Source organism: Lepidochelys olivacea (genome assembly GCF_965140295.1).
Source record: "Lepidochelys olivacea isolate rLepOli2 genome assembly, chromosome: 2".
In the NCBI taxonomy this organism is placed as follows: domain Eukaryota; kingdom Metazoa; phylum Chordata; order Testudines; family Cheloniidae; genus Lepidochelys; species Lepidochelys olivacea.
This window is the reverse complement of record NC_140412.1, coordinates 270,723,199-270,737,761: the sequence shown is the minus strand read 5'-3', so window position 1 is coordinate 270,737,761 and position 14,563 is coordinate 270,723,199. Positions and strand designations below refer to the sequence as shown.

Sequence of the window (14,563 nt, the reverse complement as noted above, 5' to 3'; positions counted from 1 at the left end):
TGGGTGGCCTTTTTCTTTACCACTTCTACATTTAACATCAAGGCCCATGGGTTAGGATGATCAAAAATAGCTCAGCTTTGTTCTATTTGTATGAAACCTGCTTCATGCCCCTTAATATACTTGAACACAAAAAACGCTAGAGCCATATTCAAACTCACCCTGGCATGGTCTGCTGGGAACTTGGCCAGATCCATTTCTCTTCCAGGTTTTCTTCTGGGGCATTAATAAAGAAGTTAAATAATGTAGGGCCAAGAACGACCTGTGCGGGATCCCACTGTAAGAGGCCTGCTTGATGACAATTCCCCACTTACACTTTCATTGTGAAATTTATCAATTAGCCATTTTTTAATCTATTTAGTGTGTCATGTTCATTTTATATCAGTCTAGTTTTTTAATCAAGCTGGTGTACGGTACCAAGTAAAACACTTCACAGAAGTCTAAGTATATTGCATCAGTGCTATTACCTTTATCAACCAAACTTGTAATCTCAAAAAAAAAGATATCAAATTAGTTTGACAGGATCTGTTTCCCATGAACCCAGGTTGATTTGCATGAATTACATCACCCGTCTCTAGTTCTTTATTTATTGAATCTTTATGATCTTTCCTAGGAAAGACGTCTGTTCCTTGTCTTGACAGCTAGCAACTCATTGCCTTTTAGACTTTGGCACACTATGTGATGGATTAGAGAAGGGTGATGTAATTCATGCAAATCAACCAGGGTTCCTGTGAAATAGATCCTGTCAAACTACCTGCCGGGCTGGTAACCCCTTACCTATTACCTGGTTTTATGTGCTTCATACAATTCCTTATAGTCTCCAAAAGAATTGACTTTTGGTCCCCCCTGCAGAGGAGGGGAACGGCAGTCTTTCCCTCTCCAAACTGGACCTAAAGAGGGTACCGTTACTACAATTAATACCTATAAATCATAATTCAAATCACAAATCTCCCTTTAACGCGTGTATATCTTAACCAAGGCTAATTTCCTTCTTGTGGAATTACAAATAGCAAAACAACCCGTCAATAATAGATTACTATTGCCCCACAAGAATTAATCACAGAGTTGGTCCAGCAAGATCAAATCAGAAGGAATATAGTAAACAGGCGAGAAACAAAAAAGAGGAACAAAAGCAAAGCAAAAGAGGAATTCTCATATTCCAAAAAGCTGCAGGGTTATCACTGTATCTGGTCTCCAACTGAGAAGTCCAAATTGTTTTTATCTCCGATTTTTCTAAGGGGAGCTGAATCCATCCTGGGCTTTTGGCCACAGGAAGGGGATCTCCCCTTGCATGCCTTGGGGTCCCCGTTTGGGTGCCTGATCTACTGATTGTGTTTTAATTATATTAATTACTAAAGAATTCTCATTTAACACTCTGTGCTTTGACTGGGTCTAGTCCCACAACCAGGTCCAGAGCTGTTGGCATTACTATTGATTTCGGAACCCTGATGTGCACACTTCAGAAAAACCTTTGGACTCTGCAATAGTTTTACTGGAACAATCAATAAAAATTCAAACCCTCCCGCCCAGCAAAGGAGGCAGAGAGAGTGTTAGTCAGTATCCTCACCATCGTCATCACCACCAGTGGTTGGCACCTCCCAAGGCATGCAGGCCAGGAGACAACTTTTGTAAAGGGTTATGCTGATGCTTGCTATGCTTAGTGCATAGTCTGTAGGGGTTGCAGCCCCTTTTCCTTAGCTGTATTTCCGCACCCTACTGATGTCGGGATGCCCTTCTCCCATAGCTTATTAGGCCTTTTACCTCAAGCTTATTTATGTCAATTAGTTACTGTGACATTCTTGTGGTTGGACATCTGCTGGTGTTCCTAACCTAAAATATATAACGCTGATTTCAGCTGGCATCTTGTGGTAACCTGGCAGCAGTTTAGTCAGACTTGGCGATTACAGCGTTCTGTCTTGGGCTATCTTGGGCCATTGCTACCTTATGATAACTTATGATATAGGGTCACTTACTGGTTAGTTGCTTATGCTAAGGCTTTTGGGGCCCTATGCCTTGATTAGCTTAGCTAAACTATTGTCTTCCAGCCCTTGAGGCTGGTAGGCTCATTGCATTAGTGCCTTAACTTATCCCTAGACCTTACCTAGCAAATACCTACACCTATAGGCTACAAGTCCCCCTCCCCCTCCCACCACCACCTTGATAGGATAAAGACCCCATCACATAAACTCAGATCAGTGATTGACTGTCTGGGACAAATAGTTGCGTGGGAGTATTCTAGTACCTGATACAACTTTGTTGTAACTGCAGGCCACATAATTATTCGGTTCTTTGTATTGTGTTACTGCATCTTGAGGGATTATCTGGAATTGAGTGGTGCTTTGTGTTGATTGGTTACCACCTGAGCTGCAATGGGATTGGGAGCACATATAATTTGGGAAAAAGAAAAGGAGGACTTGTGGCACCTTAGAGACTAAGCAATTTATTTGAGCATAAGCTTTCATGAGCTACAGCTCACTTCATTGGATGCATTCAGTGGAAAATACAGGAGCCAATGAAGTGAGCTGTAGCTCACAAAAGCTTATGCTCAAATAAATTGGTTAGTCTCTAAGGTGCCACAAGTCCTCCTTTTCTTTTTGCATACACACTGTAACAAGAGTGATCACTTAAGATGAGCTATTACCAGCAGGAGAGTGGGGGGGAAGGAAACCTTTTGTAGTGATAATCAAGGTGGGCCATTTCCAACAGTTGACAAGAATGTGTGAGGAACAGTGTGGGGGGAGGGGGGAATAGTTTTACTTTGTGTAATGACCCATCCACTCCCAGTCTTTATTCAAGCCTAAGTTAATTGTATCCAGTTTGCAAATTAATTCCAATTCAGCAGTCTCTCGCTGGAGTCCGTTTTTGAAGTTTTTTTATTGAAGAATTGTCACTTTTAGGTCTGTAATCGAGTGACCAAAGAGATGGAAGTGTTCTCCCACTGGTTTTTGAATGTTATGATTCCTGATGTCAGATTTGTGTCCATTTAGTCTTTTGCGTAGAGACTGTCCGGTGTGACCACTGTACACGGCGGAAGGGCATCGCCGGCACACGATGCCCAGCCCAGTGCAAGGGCAGCGTTTACAGACTGGCAGCCGCCAGGTGCATACTGGCACGTCCGGCCCTGCACTGACAGCGCACTCTTTCCCCCCGGGGGTGGGCCTGTGCCACCTTCCCCACACCCCCATCCAGCACCCCTGCTCCCATGCCCAGCAGCCCTCCACCCAGAGACCCCCACAGATCCCCCCACCACAACTGCACAGGGCTCCGCACAGCACCACCCCTGCCCAGCACCCCCCGCCCACAGGCCCAGGGCACGGCGCCACCCCCACTGAGAACCCTGCCCAGTGCCCCCCAGCCCTGCTATGCCCAGCACCCCTCCACCCAGAGACTGTGGCAGTCTCTGCCTGAAAGCAGCACCGTGGAACCCCCATATTCCCCACTGTCATCTAATTAGGATCTGTTTTGTGCAAAGCATGCCTTGTGAGGTATCATGCTAAACGTCTTGATATGTTGAACATTAGTATCCCGTTGGACGGTATGTGCTATCATTGTACGGGAAGTTATGAAGTTTCGCTGTGTGTGTATGTTACTGAAATGTGTTGTGCAGTTAGACACACCTACAACCAGCCTCTCAGGTGCAACAAGAAGGAAGTCAGACACGCTCATGGCTCATTAAAGGGAATCCACACCCACAAGGACTGGCACAGAATTGGTGTACAGTGAAGACTTCTCAGAGGGAGCATGTAGCCAATGGCGACTGCTTGAGCCACGTCACCAGCATAGACATATCCAGCAAGCTGGAAGAAGCTATAAAAGAGGAGAAGTGACATTGTGACTTAGCCTCACTCCCCCACAGCTCAACACCTGGAAGGACGTCTGGTGGATAAAGGCTTTGGACGGGGATCCCAGGCTAGAAAGGAGGATTCCAACCTGTGTACTGAAGATCTGTAACCTGTTTGTTCCATTTATCAAGGTGAGAAACTGCTCGATTGAAATCCTGTCTTGTTTATAGAACTCAGATTGCAAATTTGAAGGAAATCCCTAACCCTAACCCTGATTGAAGGAAATAGATTTTAAGAGCCCTTTATGTCAAAAAAAAGGGCTTCATCATGTGGACGGGTGCGGGTTTACATCAATTTAATGCTGCTAAATTCGACCTAAATTCCTAGTGTAGACCAGGGCTTAGGTAACCAATGATCTGGATGCTTATTACTTATAATCACTTACAATCTTTCTGTAGGTAATAAATCTGGTTTATACTTTACCTAAACCAGTGTGTTTTGGTTGAGTGCTTGGGAAATCTGCTCAGAGTGGCAGATTGGGTAATAAACTTACACTGCTCAGGCTTCTGCCCAGGGCAAGATGGTACAGCTCTGGGATGCAAGGCTGGGGACCTGGGGGGAATTGGCTGGAGTCTCTCTATTGTTGGTTCATGAGTGGCTGGCCAAAGCATTCATGTAACTCAGTGGGGTGTGTCCCTGCCTGTGAATGTCCTATAAGTGCAGGACCTGCCAGAGGGTTGTAGCTTGTCACAGCATCACACAGCGCGAGGGAGCCCAGACTGGTGGGACAGAGGACATAGCGACACCCCAGTTCCAGATTGCACCCCGGGGAACCCATCACAGAGATCCCTCACAGATTCCCCACCACAACTGCCCAGCACCCTGCACACCACCCCCTGCCCAGCACCTTCCACCCACAGACCCCTGTGCCCAGTGCCCCCCACAGCTCCCCCACTGCCCAGCTCCCCTGCAGAGCCCCACTACCACAACTGCACAGCGCCCCACACAGAGCCCCCCGCCCAGTGACCTGACACACATCGACCTCCCCCACTACCAGCCCCCCCCACCACACCCCCTATACCCAGCACCCCAAAACACACAAAGCAGGAACGTAGCCACGGGTGGGCCACAGCCCACCCGCTTAGCATCCAGCCCCATCCCCAGCTCTGCTCCGGCCCCAGCTTGCCCCACTCTGCCTGCCCACCTGGCACTCCAGCTGCACCGCATGGTCGGGGGCTTTCCCAGCTCTGCCCGCCTGCCTGGCCCTCCAGCCAGGGAATGGGGTCAGGGCATGGGGGCTTGTCCCATTCTGCCTGCCCGCTGCTTCTGTTAGGGAGCTGGGTGAGGGCGTGGGAGCTTACCCCGCTCCGCCTGCCCGGCACTCCCAACAGGGACCTCGGTCAGGGTGCAGGGGCTTGCGATTCCCCCCATCCTGACCCTGCTCCCTGGCTGCAGCAATGGGCGGTGATGGAGGGGGTAGGGCAGAGCAGGTAGGGACACCCATTTTTCTGGGGCACCCCAATTGGGGGCGCCCGTTAGGAGGCTTATTCCTTCACCCACTCACTTCCCTGGTCCTTCTCGTATGAACAGAGAGCAGCAATCCCCGAAGTCCAAAGGTGCAAACAATTCGATGTTTATTAGGGTGAACTTCCAGCAAGCATGATTCCAGTTTCCTTCCTCAGTGTCCCCCTTCCCAGCTCTGGCAACACAGAGCCTTACCTGTGTCCCTGTTCCCATTTCCCGCTTTAGCCAAACATGATTCCAATTTCCCCACCCCCATTCCCTGTTCCCATTTCCGCCCCCTCACTTCCTGACTGACTGCAGACTATACAGTAAAACTTGAGTTCCGCTTAGCTATACCTTAACCAATCATTTTACTGAAATGTAACTAACCAATCCTAACATATTGTAACATGATTATGTAACCAATTAGATCCCACCACCTTAATTAGTTTACACCCAGCAAAATTAATTATACAGCAGACAGGAACAATCCCAAAACCAGACAGAGATTATACGGACAAACAATAGGGAAATGGGGACTACACTGACAGAACAACACAGAAATGCATCCGATGAAGTGAGCTGTAGCTCACGAAAGTTTATGCTCAAATAAATTGGTTAGTCTCTAAGGTGCCACAAGTCCTCCTTTTCATTTTGCGAATACAGTTATATATATAGTTGAGTTATACTAAAATCTTTAAACTGAGCAGAGGAAGTCCATAAAACAGGAAGGCAAACCAATCTTGGCTCCATTAAACCAACCAAGCTTTAAGGCCAAGTGGTAACTCATTTGGAATGCTTTCAAAACTGATTGCGAGACTCAAGATAACACATTTTCAAATTGTGACCACCATAAACTCAATGCTAATGTTTAATACACATTAGAGATGCAACTCGCTCTCAGAGCTTGGGTTAGACAAATAAATTTCAGTCAGAGCCTGAGGTTCCTCTTGAAATAGAAGGCAAACAGCATTTGATTGGTAAAATTTCACTCTGTCTCTTTGGAGTTAGTTCTGCTAGTGTGGAACAGGGGTAATCAGGATAAATCTAGAAAGAGGCGTTTCAAGACTGGAACACATACACAGGTAATCTAATGTTGAAGTGATGTGAAAATTATGAGAGGTTATTCTTGTCTCTCTCGTCACTCACAGCATGAGCAGCAGGTTGTGAACAGGAAGGTGAAATGGAGATTACCTGTCACTCGTTCACTCACACACACACACACACACACACACAGGCAAGAGCAGTGGCAAAGAAGGTGTGAGGGAAATGGAGGTACAGAAAGTAGGCCTTTAATGCAGTTTAAACCTGAGTTCATTTGAAAGGCAGAATGAAAGGCAGAAGTCTAGTAATGCTCTAACACCCTTCTGTCCCCTGCAGGTAAAATAACACAAGGCGCAGTTTAAAGCAGATAGCACATAAAAAGGTGAAATTATAAGCATTTGGATAACAACTAACTTTAACTAGTAGGCTTGAGGAATGGTTAAATCAGCCTTAAAGCATAAGCATACAACAGTATTGGTGCAGAAATACAGTGCTAGTTACAGAAGTGACGCACTGGAATGGGTTCCCTAGGGAGGGGGTGGAATCTCCTTCCTTAGAGGTTTGTAAGGTCAGGCTTGACAAAGCCCTGCCTGGGATGATTTAGTTGGGCGTTGGTCCTGCTTTGAGCAGGGGGTTGGACTAGATGACCTCCTGAGGGCCCTTCCAACCCGGATATTCTAGGATTCTAACAGCATTTTAGGTGCTACTGCAAAACCGATATCTCGCAGTTCTAAGAACCTGTTCTTGTTTGCTAGCATGGAAAGGATTTTAGATTTCTAAGATACTTACAGCAGTAAGTTTTCTGGTTCCTTGGCCTTATTCACAGTTTGTCTTTCAGTTATTTGGAACAGAATATTTGGCAATATTCCCATGGAAGTTAAGTTAGACTTCTTTTTGCCTCGAAAGGATTCCACCAGTACTAGAGCCTGGCATTACAGAACTCAGGAATTTGGTCCAAGTGGTTAATTACATAGGAAATCATTATAGTTCTCTCCCCATGGAACTTCTGGCCTCCCTTCAGAGCCCAGAGCTTGCCTATGGGTTTGTTGAGGGGAAAAATATCATCTGGCTAAAGTGGAGTCAACAGCAGGTTGTGCTGAAAGGGGAACTGTTGGGCTGGAGGCAGGTTACTAGCAGAGTTCCTCAAGGATCAGTACTGGGAATAAGCTATTACCAGCAGGACAGTGGGGTGGGAGGAGGTATTGTTTCATATTCTCTGTGTGTATATAAAGTCTGCTGCAGTTTCCACGGTATGCATCCGATGAAGTGAGCTGTAGCTCACGAAAGCTCATGCTCAAATAAATTGGTTAGTCTCTAAGGTGCCACAAGTACTCCTTTTCTTTTTGCGAATACAGACTAACACGGCTGTTACTCTGAATACTGGGAAAATGTTTATTTAGAACTCTCATTAATGACCCTGGCCCAAAAAGAAGGAGTTTGCTAATGAAATGTGTGGATGATACAATTTGGAATGCCTCATTGCTACAGAGGAAGATAAAAATATCATACAGGAAAAATCAGATAACCTGGAGGACAAGGCCTGAGTTCATACATTCGCTGAGATTAAACTTTAAAACAACCCTCTGTAGGGCACATATCAAGAGGAGGCTGGTGTGATGGATTCTGGGGTAAACGTGTAACAGGAAGACAGTTGGTGGGTGGCTTGCGGTTCTGTAAGTGTAGGTAAGAGACATGAAATGGAGCCGTTCCCTTTAACTCTCCTCTGGGAATGGTCTCGGAGAGGGAGATTTCCTTATGCTATATCTATTGGCAGATGTTCCTGCTCTATTCCACGGTGCAAGGCCTGCAAGCAGTGGTGAGTTGGAGCCAGTTCACACCGGTTCACTAGAACCAGTTGTTAAATTTAGAAGCCCTTTTAGAACCGGTTGTTCCGCGGGGGAGAACCAGTTCTAACAGGGCTTCTAAATTTAACCGGCCAAGAGTGGCACCTTAGGCGCCGACTCCATGGGTGCTCCAGCCCTGGAGCATCCACAGGGAAAATTTGGTGGGTGCAGAGCACCCACCGGCAGCTCCCCGCCCCCCCCCCCAACCCCAGCTCACCTCCGCTCTGCCTCCGCCCCTGAACACGCCGCCCTGCTCTGCTTGTCCGCCCCCCCTCCCCCAGGCTACCCGGGAATCAGCCGTTCGCGTGGGAAGCCAGGGGGGTGCAAGGAGGGCCACCCACACCGCAGCAGGTAACCCGGGGTGGGGGGGGTGCAGGGGAACCGCTCCCCGCCCCAGCTCACCTCCGCCACCCTCGGCCTGAGCGGGAAGCCACCGCCTGCTTCTCAGCCCTCCCCAGCTTCCCGCCGAAGAGCTGATTCACGGGAAGCCAGGGCTGGGGTGCGAAGAAGCAGAGCGGGGCGGTGGGTTCGGGGGAGGAGGCGGAACGGAGGTGAGCTGGGGCCGGGCGTGGGGTGGGGAGCTCCTGGTGGGTGCTCTGCACCCACCAAATTCTCCCCGTGGGTGCTCCAGCCCTGGAGCACCCAGGGAGTCGGTGCCTAAGGCACCACTTTTGATGTGATCAGTGGGGGGAGCGGCCGCTCCCCCTGCTCCCCCCCAGCTATGCTCCCCCACCCCTAGGAGCCAGAGGGACCTGCTGGATGCTTCCTGGGAGCTGCCCCAGGTAAGCACCGCCGGGACTCCCCACCTCACCCCCCGGCAGGTGCCTCTGGCTCTTAGGGGCGGGGTGGGCACCCACTACGGTGGCCCACAAGACCCTCCTGCCCGGTTCTAGGGGCAGTCAGGGAACGAGGGAGGGGGATGGATGGGGCAGGGGTCCTGGGGGGCGGGGCGTCAAGGAACGTGTGGGGGGGTTGGACGGGGCAGGAGTCCCGGGAGGCGGGGGTGGGCAACAACCCCCTCGTGGGGTGAGGAGGGAACCCGTTGTTAAGATTTTGGCAGCTCATCACTGCCTGCAAGGTGTATGGTTTTATTTAGAGGGAAGCTCTGGCTTGTGTTCAGTAAGAGCTGTTGCCAGTGTTGTCTTAGCCATTGGGCAGCAGGAATTTATGGCTTTCTGGGCTGCAGCTTAGCCCCCTATCAGGACATAAATTGCATCAAATTATAATTATTTCCCATTCTTGCTAAAAGGAACAATTCTTTTGAAATGTAAAACTGAGAATTCATAATCTGAGGCGAGAAAAGGGAGAGGTAAATCTGTGAGTGACTTTCTTCCTCTCCTGTCCCCTGTGGAGACTAGAAGATCCGTCTTTCTTTCACAGCTCTGTCTTTTCCAAAAGACCGAATAACAGACAGACTCAAGGCACGGTTTTGTAGGCACAGGACTCGGTTTTCTGGCTAGGAGAAAGTTCAGAGAGAGGTTACTTCGGCCAGGTTGAAAACTCAAGGCCTTTGGTTCAGTTTTACTATTCAATTTCTAACCCAACATTTCATGTTAACGTCTTATTACAAATTGCATATTCATGAGTTGACCCCAACATCCAGAAGCAGGTGCTGAGGCCCAAATATGTTGCACCTGTGCAAGTGTTACTGAGATGATACCGGCTCACTCTCAGAAATTTCCTTTCCAGGGCAATGTTCAGAAAAAGCTCTGAAGACTGAAGCCAGTGACTCGATTCTAAATCTGCTCCCCAGAAACTTAAGTGTAACCCCAGTTCTTTCTTGCAGGTCAGACAGAGGAGAGAGCATCTGGGTGTGGAACAATGGCCGGATCAGATGACACCATTGCGATGCCGGCTCTGGGCCGCCCTTTCCAGCTGGGGATGCTGTACGACTGCCGCAGTGACTCCCTCATCCCAGGTAATTGTCACCCGGGGGGAGCCCGGGGCCCAACTTAGCGTTTCAGAAAAAAGAAGCATTTGGCACCTGTTTCTTTTAGGAACATTTGGGTTTGGGATTTGAGTTGGGGAAAAAACAAAGGGCATCCAAACCTGCCCGGGTACTGTCCTGCTGACCCTCCTTACAGCACTGGCTGCACTAGGAGAAAGGAGAAACTTTCCATCCACTCCCCTGCCACTGCGATATCTCTGCAGCCCCACCCGCATGGCAGTCGGCCTAGGAAAGGGGGACAGTGCCCCCGAGCTGGCTCATCCCCCCATTTCCACATGGGACAGGTGAGGTCCTGGTGAGAAGGGTCCTCTCTACACACAGATCTTCGGGGCATGAGGGGACCCATTAGAAGGAAACACTTCAGCTATTCACACGCATCACTGTGACCCATATGAACTGTCCCCCGCTCCCGGAAAAGGCCTGGCATCGCTGTGGACAGCTCAGTGAAAACACCCACTCTGTGTCCAGTGGCAGGCCAAGCCGTGAACAGGGTGCTCGGGTGCCCGAGGAACAGCATGGAAAATGCCACCAGACCTATTCCAATGGCATTATATAAATCAACGGGCCACGCTCCCCTGGAATGTGTGCTCCGTGCTGGCCGTCCCATCACAAAGAGGGTATCACAGAAATCGAGGCAGTTTGGACAATGATGATAAAAATGACTAGAAACCTGGGGAGAATTTCACAGGAAAAGACAAAACAAAATATTTCATATAGAGACAAGAATAAGCTGGAGGTGAAACAGGGATACAGAAGAATGAATGGGCTAGAGAAGGTAAATAGGAAAGGGCTAGAGAAGGTAAATAGGAAGTACCTATTTACTCTCTCATAGAAAGATAACAAGGGGACACTCAAAATTAAAATACAACTAGTTTAAACTCGATAAAGGAAATACATTTTAAAGCAACATAATTAGCATGAGGAACTCACCCCACCAGACATCACTGAATCATAGAAATTTAGGGCTGGAAGGGCCCTTAAGGGGACACCTAGTCCAGCTACCTGCATTGAGGCAGGAATAAGTGCACCAGGGCCATCTCTGAGAGGTATTCGTCTAACCTGTTCTTTAAAACCTACAATGATGGTATCAAGAACATAAGACCGGCCCTACTGGGTCAGACCAAAGGTCCATCAAGCCCAGTATCCTGTCCTCTGACAGTGGCCAATGGCAGGTCCCCCAAAGGGAATGAACAGACAGGTTATCATCAAGTGATCCATCCTCTGTCACCCAATCGCAACTTCTGGCAAACAGAGGCTAGGGACACCATTTTCTGCACATCCTGGCTAATAGTCACTGATGGACCTATCTTCCATGAATCTATCTAGCTCCCTTTTGAACCCCATCATAGGATTGGCCTTCACAACACCCTCTGGCAAGGAGTTCCAGAGGTTGACAATGCGCTGCGTGAAAAAATACTTTCTTGTGTTTGTTTTAAACCTGCTACCTATTAATTTCATTTGATGACCCCTTGTTCTTGTATTATGAGAAGGAGTAAATAACACTTCTTTATTTACTTTATCTATACCACTCATGATTTTTTAGACCTCTGTCATATTCCCCCTTAGTTGCCTCTTTTCCAAGCTGAAAAGTCCCAGTCTTATTAATCTCTCTCATACAGAAGCCATTCTATACCCCTAATCATTTTTGTTGCCCTTTTCTGAACCTTTTCCAATTCCAATATATCTTTTTGAGATAGGGTGACCACATCTGCACGCAGTATTCAAGGTGTGGGCGAACCATAGATTTATATAGAGGCAATAGGATATTTTGTGGCTTATTATCTATCCCTTTCTTAATTCTTCCCAGCATTCTGTTAGCTTTTTTGACTGCCGCTGCACATTAAGTGGATGTTTTCAGAGAACTATCCATGTTGTACCAATAAAATAAAAACCAGCAGGATCTTATTAAAGGGAAAAAGGCAAAATACCACATTTATTGTGAATACAGAAAGAATCATAGTAAGCAGTTAGTTATAGCTATAACATTCCATTCAATCTCATATTTATTCTCACATTCATTCATACAAACACACACCCACACCCACACCCACAGGTTCTGCAAGGTTGTTATCATAGTTACCAGCCTTAGAGTTGCTCATGCCAAGTCACTGGCCAGGTGGCCTGGACATGAGGAGGGAGCAGGGCCTTGTCAGATGCTCATCTGATGCTCCTGGAAGTTGGTTTTCAGAATCAGACCCCAAAATTCTCACTTTTTAGAGTCTATTTTTATAGGAATTTCTTCCTATGCCAGTCTATGGGAATTGCTTCATCATGCTGTTGCTGAATCAATCAGCAGATAGCACATTCCTGACGGCTCCAAGATGTTATCTTGTTCTTTGGTTCTCCCATCCTTGAGGCTGTTGGGTGGATTCCAGTCTGCCCTCCGGGGGGTCCTCTGGTTATTTCCACTTGACGCCTTCTTCAGCCGATGGACACTGGATTCTTAGGCTGGCACCTCCCTGATCATTCAGTTATTATCCACACCAAGCATCCATCCACATACATCCTCTATCTCTATTTTAATCACAATGGTTAATACAACAAAAGGGCGGGGAGTCTCTGGGTGCTGTTTCTGTTGTTAGAGTATTGCTTTGAGTCTCTCTCTCTGTGAACTGCTTTGAGAACAGACTCTGTCTTAGAATGTACTAACACAGTTAGCAGCTTGCAGGTTTCACACAGAGAGGGAGAGAAACAGCACCAAAAACCAAGAGACCTCTTAATTAGTAATACCCTGGAATTGAAACTCTGGGGAATCAAACTCATTTGTGATTTTAATACAGAACTTCTTTAATATGATCCAACATCCATACTGACTCCGAGATCTCTTTCTTGAGTGGTAACAGCTAATTTAGACCCCTTAATTTCATACATAGAGAATCATAGAATCATAGAATATCAGGGTTGGAAGGGACCCCAGAAGGTCATCTAGTCCAACCCCCTGCTCGAAGCAGGACCAATTCCCAGTTAAATCATCCCAGCCAGGGCTTTGTCAAGCCTGACCTTAAAAACCTCTAAGGAAGGAGATTCTACCACCTCCCTTGGTAACGCATTCCAGTGTTTCACCACCCTCTTAGTGAAAAAGTTTTTCCCAATATCCAATCTAAACCTCCCCCACTGCAACTTGAGACCATTACTCCTCGTTCTGTCATCTGCTACCATTGAAAACAGTCTAGAGCCATCCTCTTTGGAACCCCCTTTCAGGTAGTTGAAAGCAGCTATCAAATCCCCCCTCATTCTTCTCTTCTGCAGGCTAAACAATCCCAGCTCCCTCAGCCTCTCCTCATAAGTCATGCGTTCCAGACCCCTAATCATTTTTGATGCCCTTCGCTGGACTCTCTCCAATTTATCCACATCCTTCTTGTAGTGTGGGGCCCAAAACTGGACACAGTACTCCAGATGAGGCCTCACCAATGTCGAATAGAGGGGAACGATCACGTCCCTCGATCTGCTCGCTATGCCCCTACTTATACATCCCAAAATGCCATTGGCCTTCTTGGCAACAAGGGCACACTGCTGACTCATATCCAGCTTCTCGTCCACTGTCACCCCTAGGTCCTTTTCCGCAGAACTGCTGCCTAGCCATTCGGTCCCTAGTCTGTAGCTGTGCATTGGGTTCTTCCATCCTAAGTGCAGGACCCTGCACTTATCCTTATTGAACCTCATCAGATTTCTTTTGGCCCAATCCTCCAATTTGTCTAGGTCCCTCTGTATCCTATCCCTCCCCTCCAGCGTATCTACCACTCCTCCCAGTTTAGTATCATCCGCAAATTTGCTGAGAGTGCAATTCACACCATCCTCCAGATCATTTATGAAGATATTGAACAAAACCGGCCCCAGGACCGACCCCTGGGGCACTCCACTTGATACCGGCTGCCAACTAGACATGGACCCATTGATCACTACCCGTTGAGCCCGACAATCTAGCCAGCTTTCTGCCCACCTTATAGTGCATTCATCCAGCCCATACTTCCTTAACTTGCTGACAAGAATACTGTGGGAGACCGTGTCAAAAGCTTTGCTAAAGTCAAGAAACAATACATCCACTGCTTTCCCTTCATCCACAGAACCAGTAATCTCATCATAAAAGGCGATTAGATTAGTCAGGCATGACCTTCCCTTGGTGGATCCATGCTGGCTGTTCCTGATCACTTTCCTCTCATGCAAGTGCTTCAGGATTGATTCTTTGAGGACCAGCTCCATGATTTTTCCAGGGACTGAGGTGAGGCTGACTGGCCTGTAGTTCCCAGGATCCTCCTTCTTCCCTTTTTTAAAGATTGGCACTACATTAGCCTTTTTCCAGTCATCTGGGACTTCCCCGGTTCGCCACGAGTTTTCAAAGATAATGGCCAATGGCTCTGCAATCACAGCCGCCAATTCCTTCAGCACTCTCGGATGCAACTCGTCCGGCCCCATGGACTTGTGCACGTCCAGCTTTTCTAAATAGT

The 14,563-nt window shown here is 47.8% G+C and overlaps 1 protein-coding gene across 1 annotated transcript in view; it reads left to right on the top strand.

The window, feature by feature from the left end:
- The window catches only part of LOC311516942 (stonustoxin subunit alpha-like), a 50,135-nt gene that overhangs the window by 24,463 nt on the left and 11,109 nt on the right, over nucleotides 1-14,563 (top strand). The window contains exon 2 of the mRNA XM_084621386.1: nucleotides 9,957-10,088. Within this exon, the coding sequence (XP_084477512.1) occupies nucleotides 9,992-10,088 (97 nt within the window). The 5' untranslated portion in view covers nucleotides 9,957-9,991. The remainder of the gene's footprint in view (nucleotides 1-9,956; nucleotides 10,089-14,563) is intronic.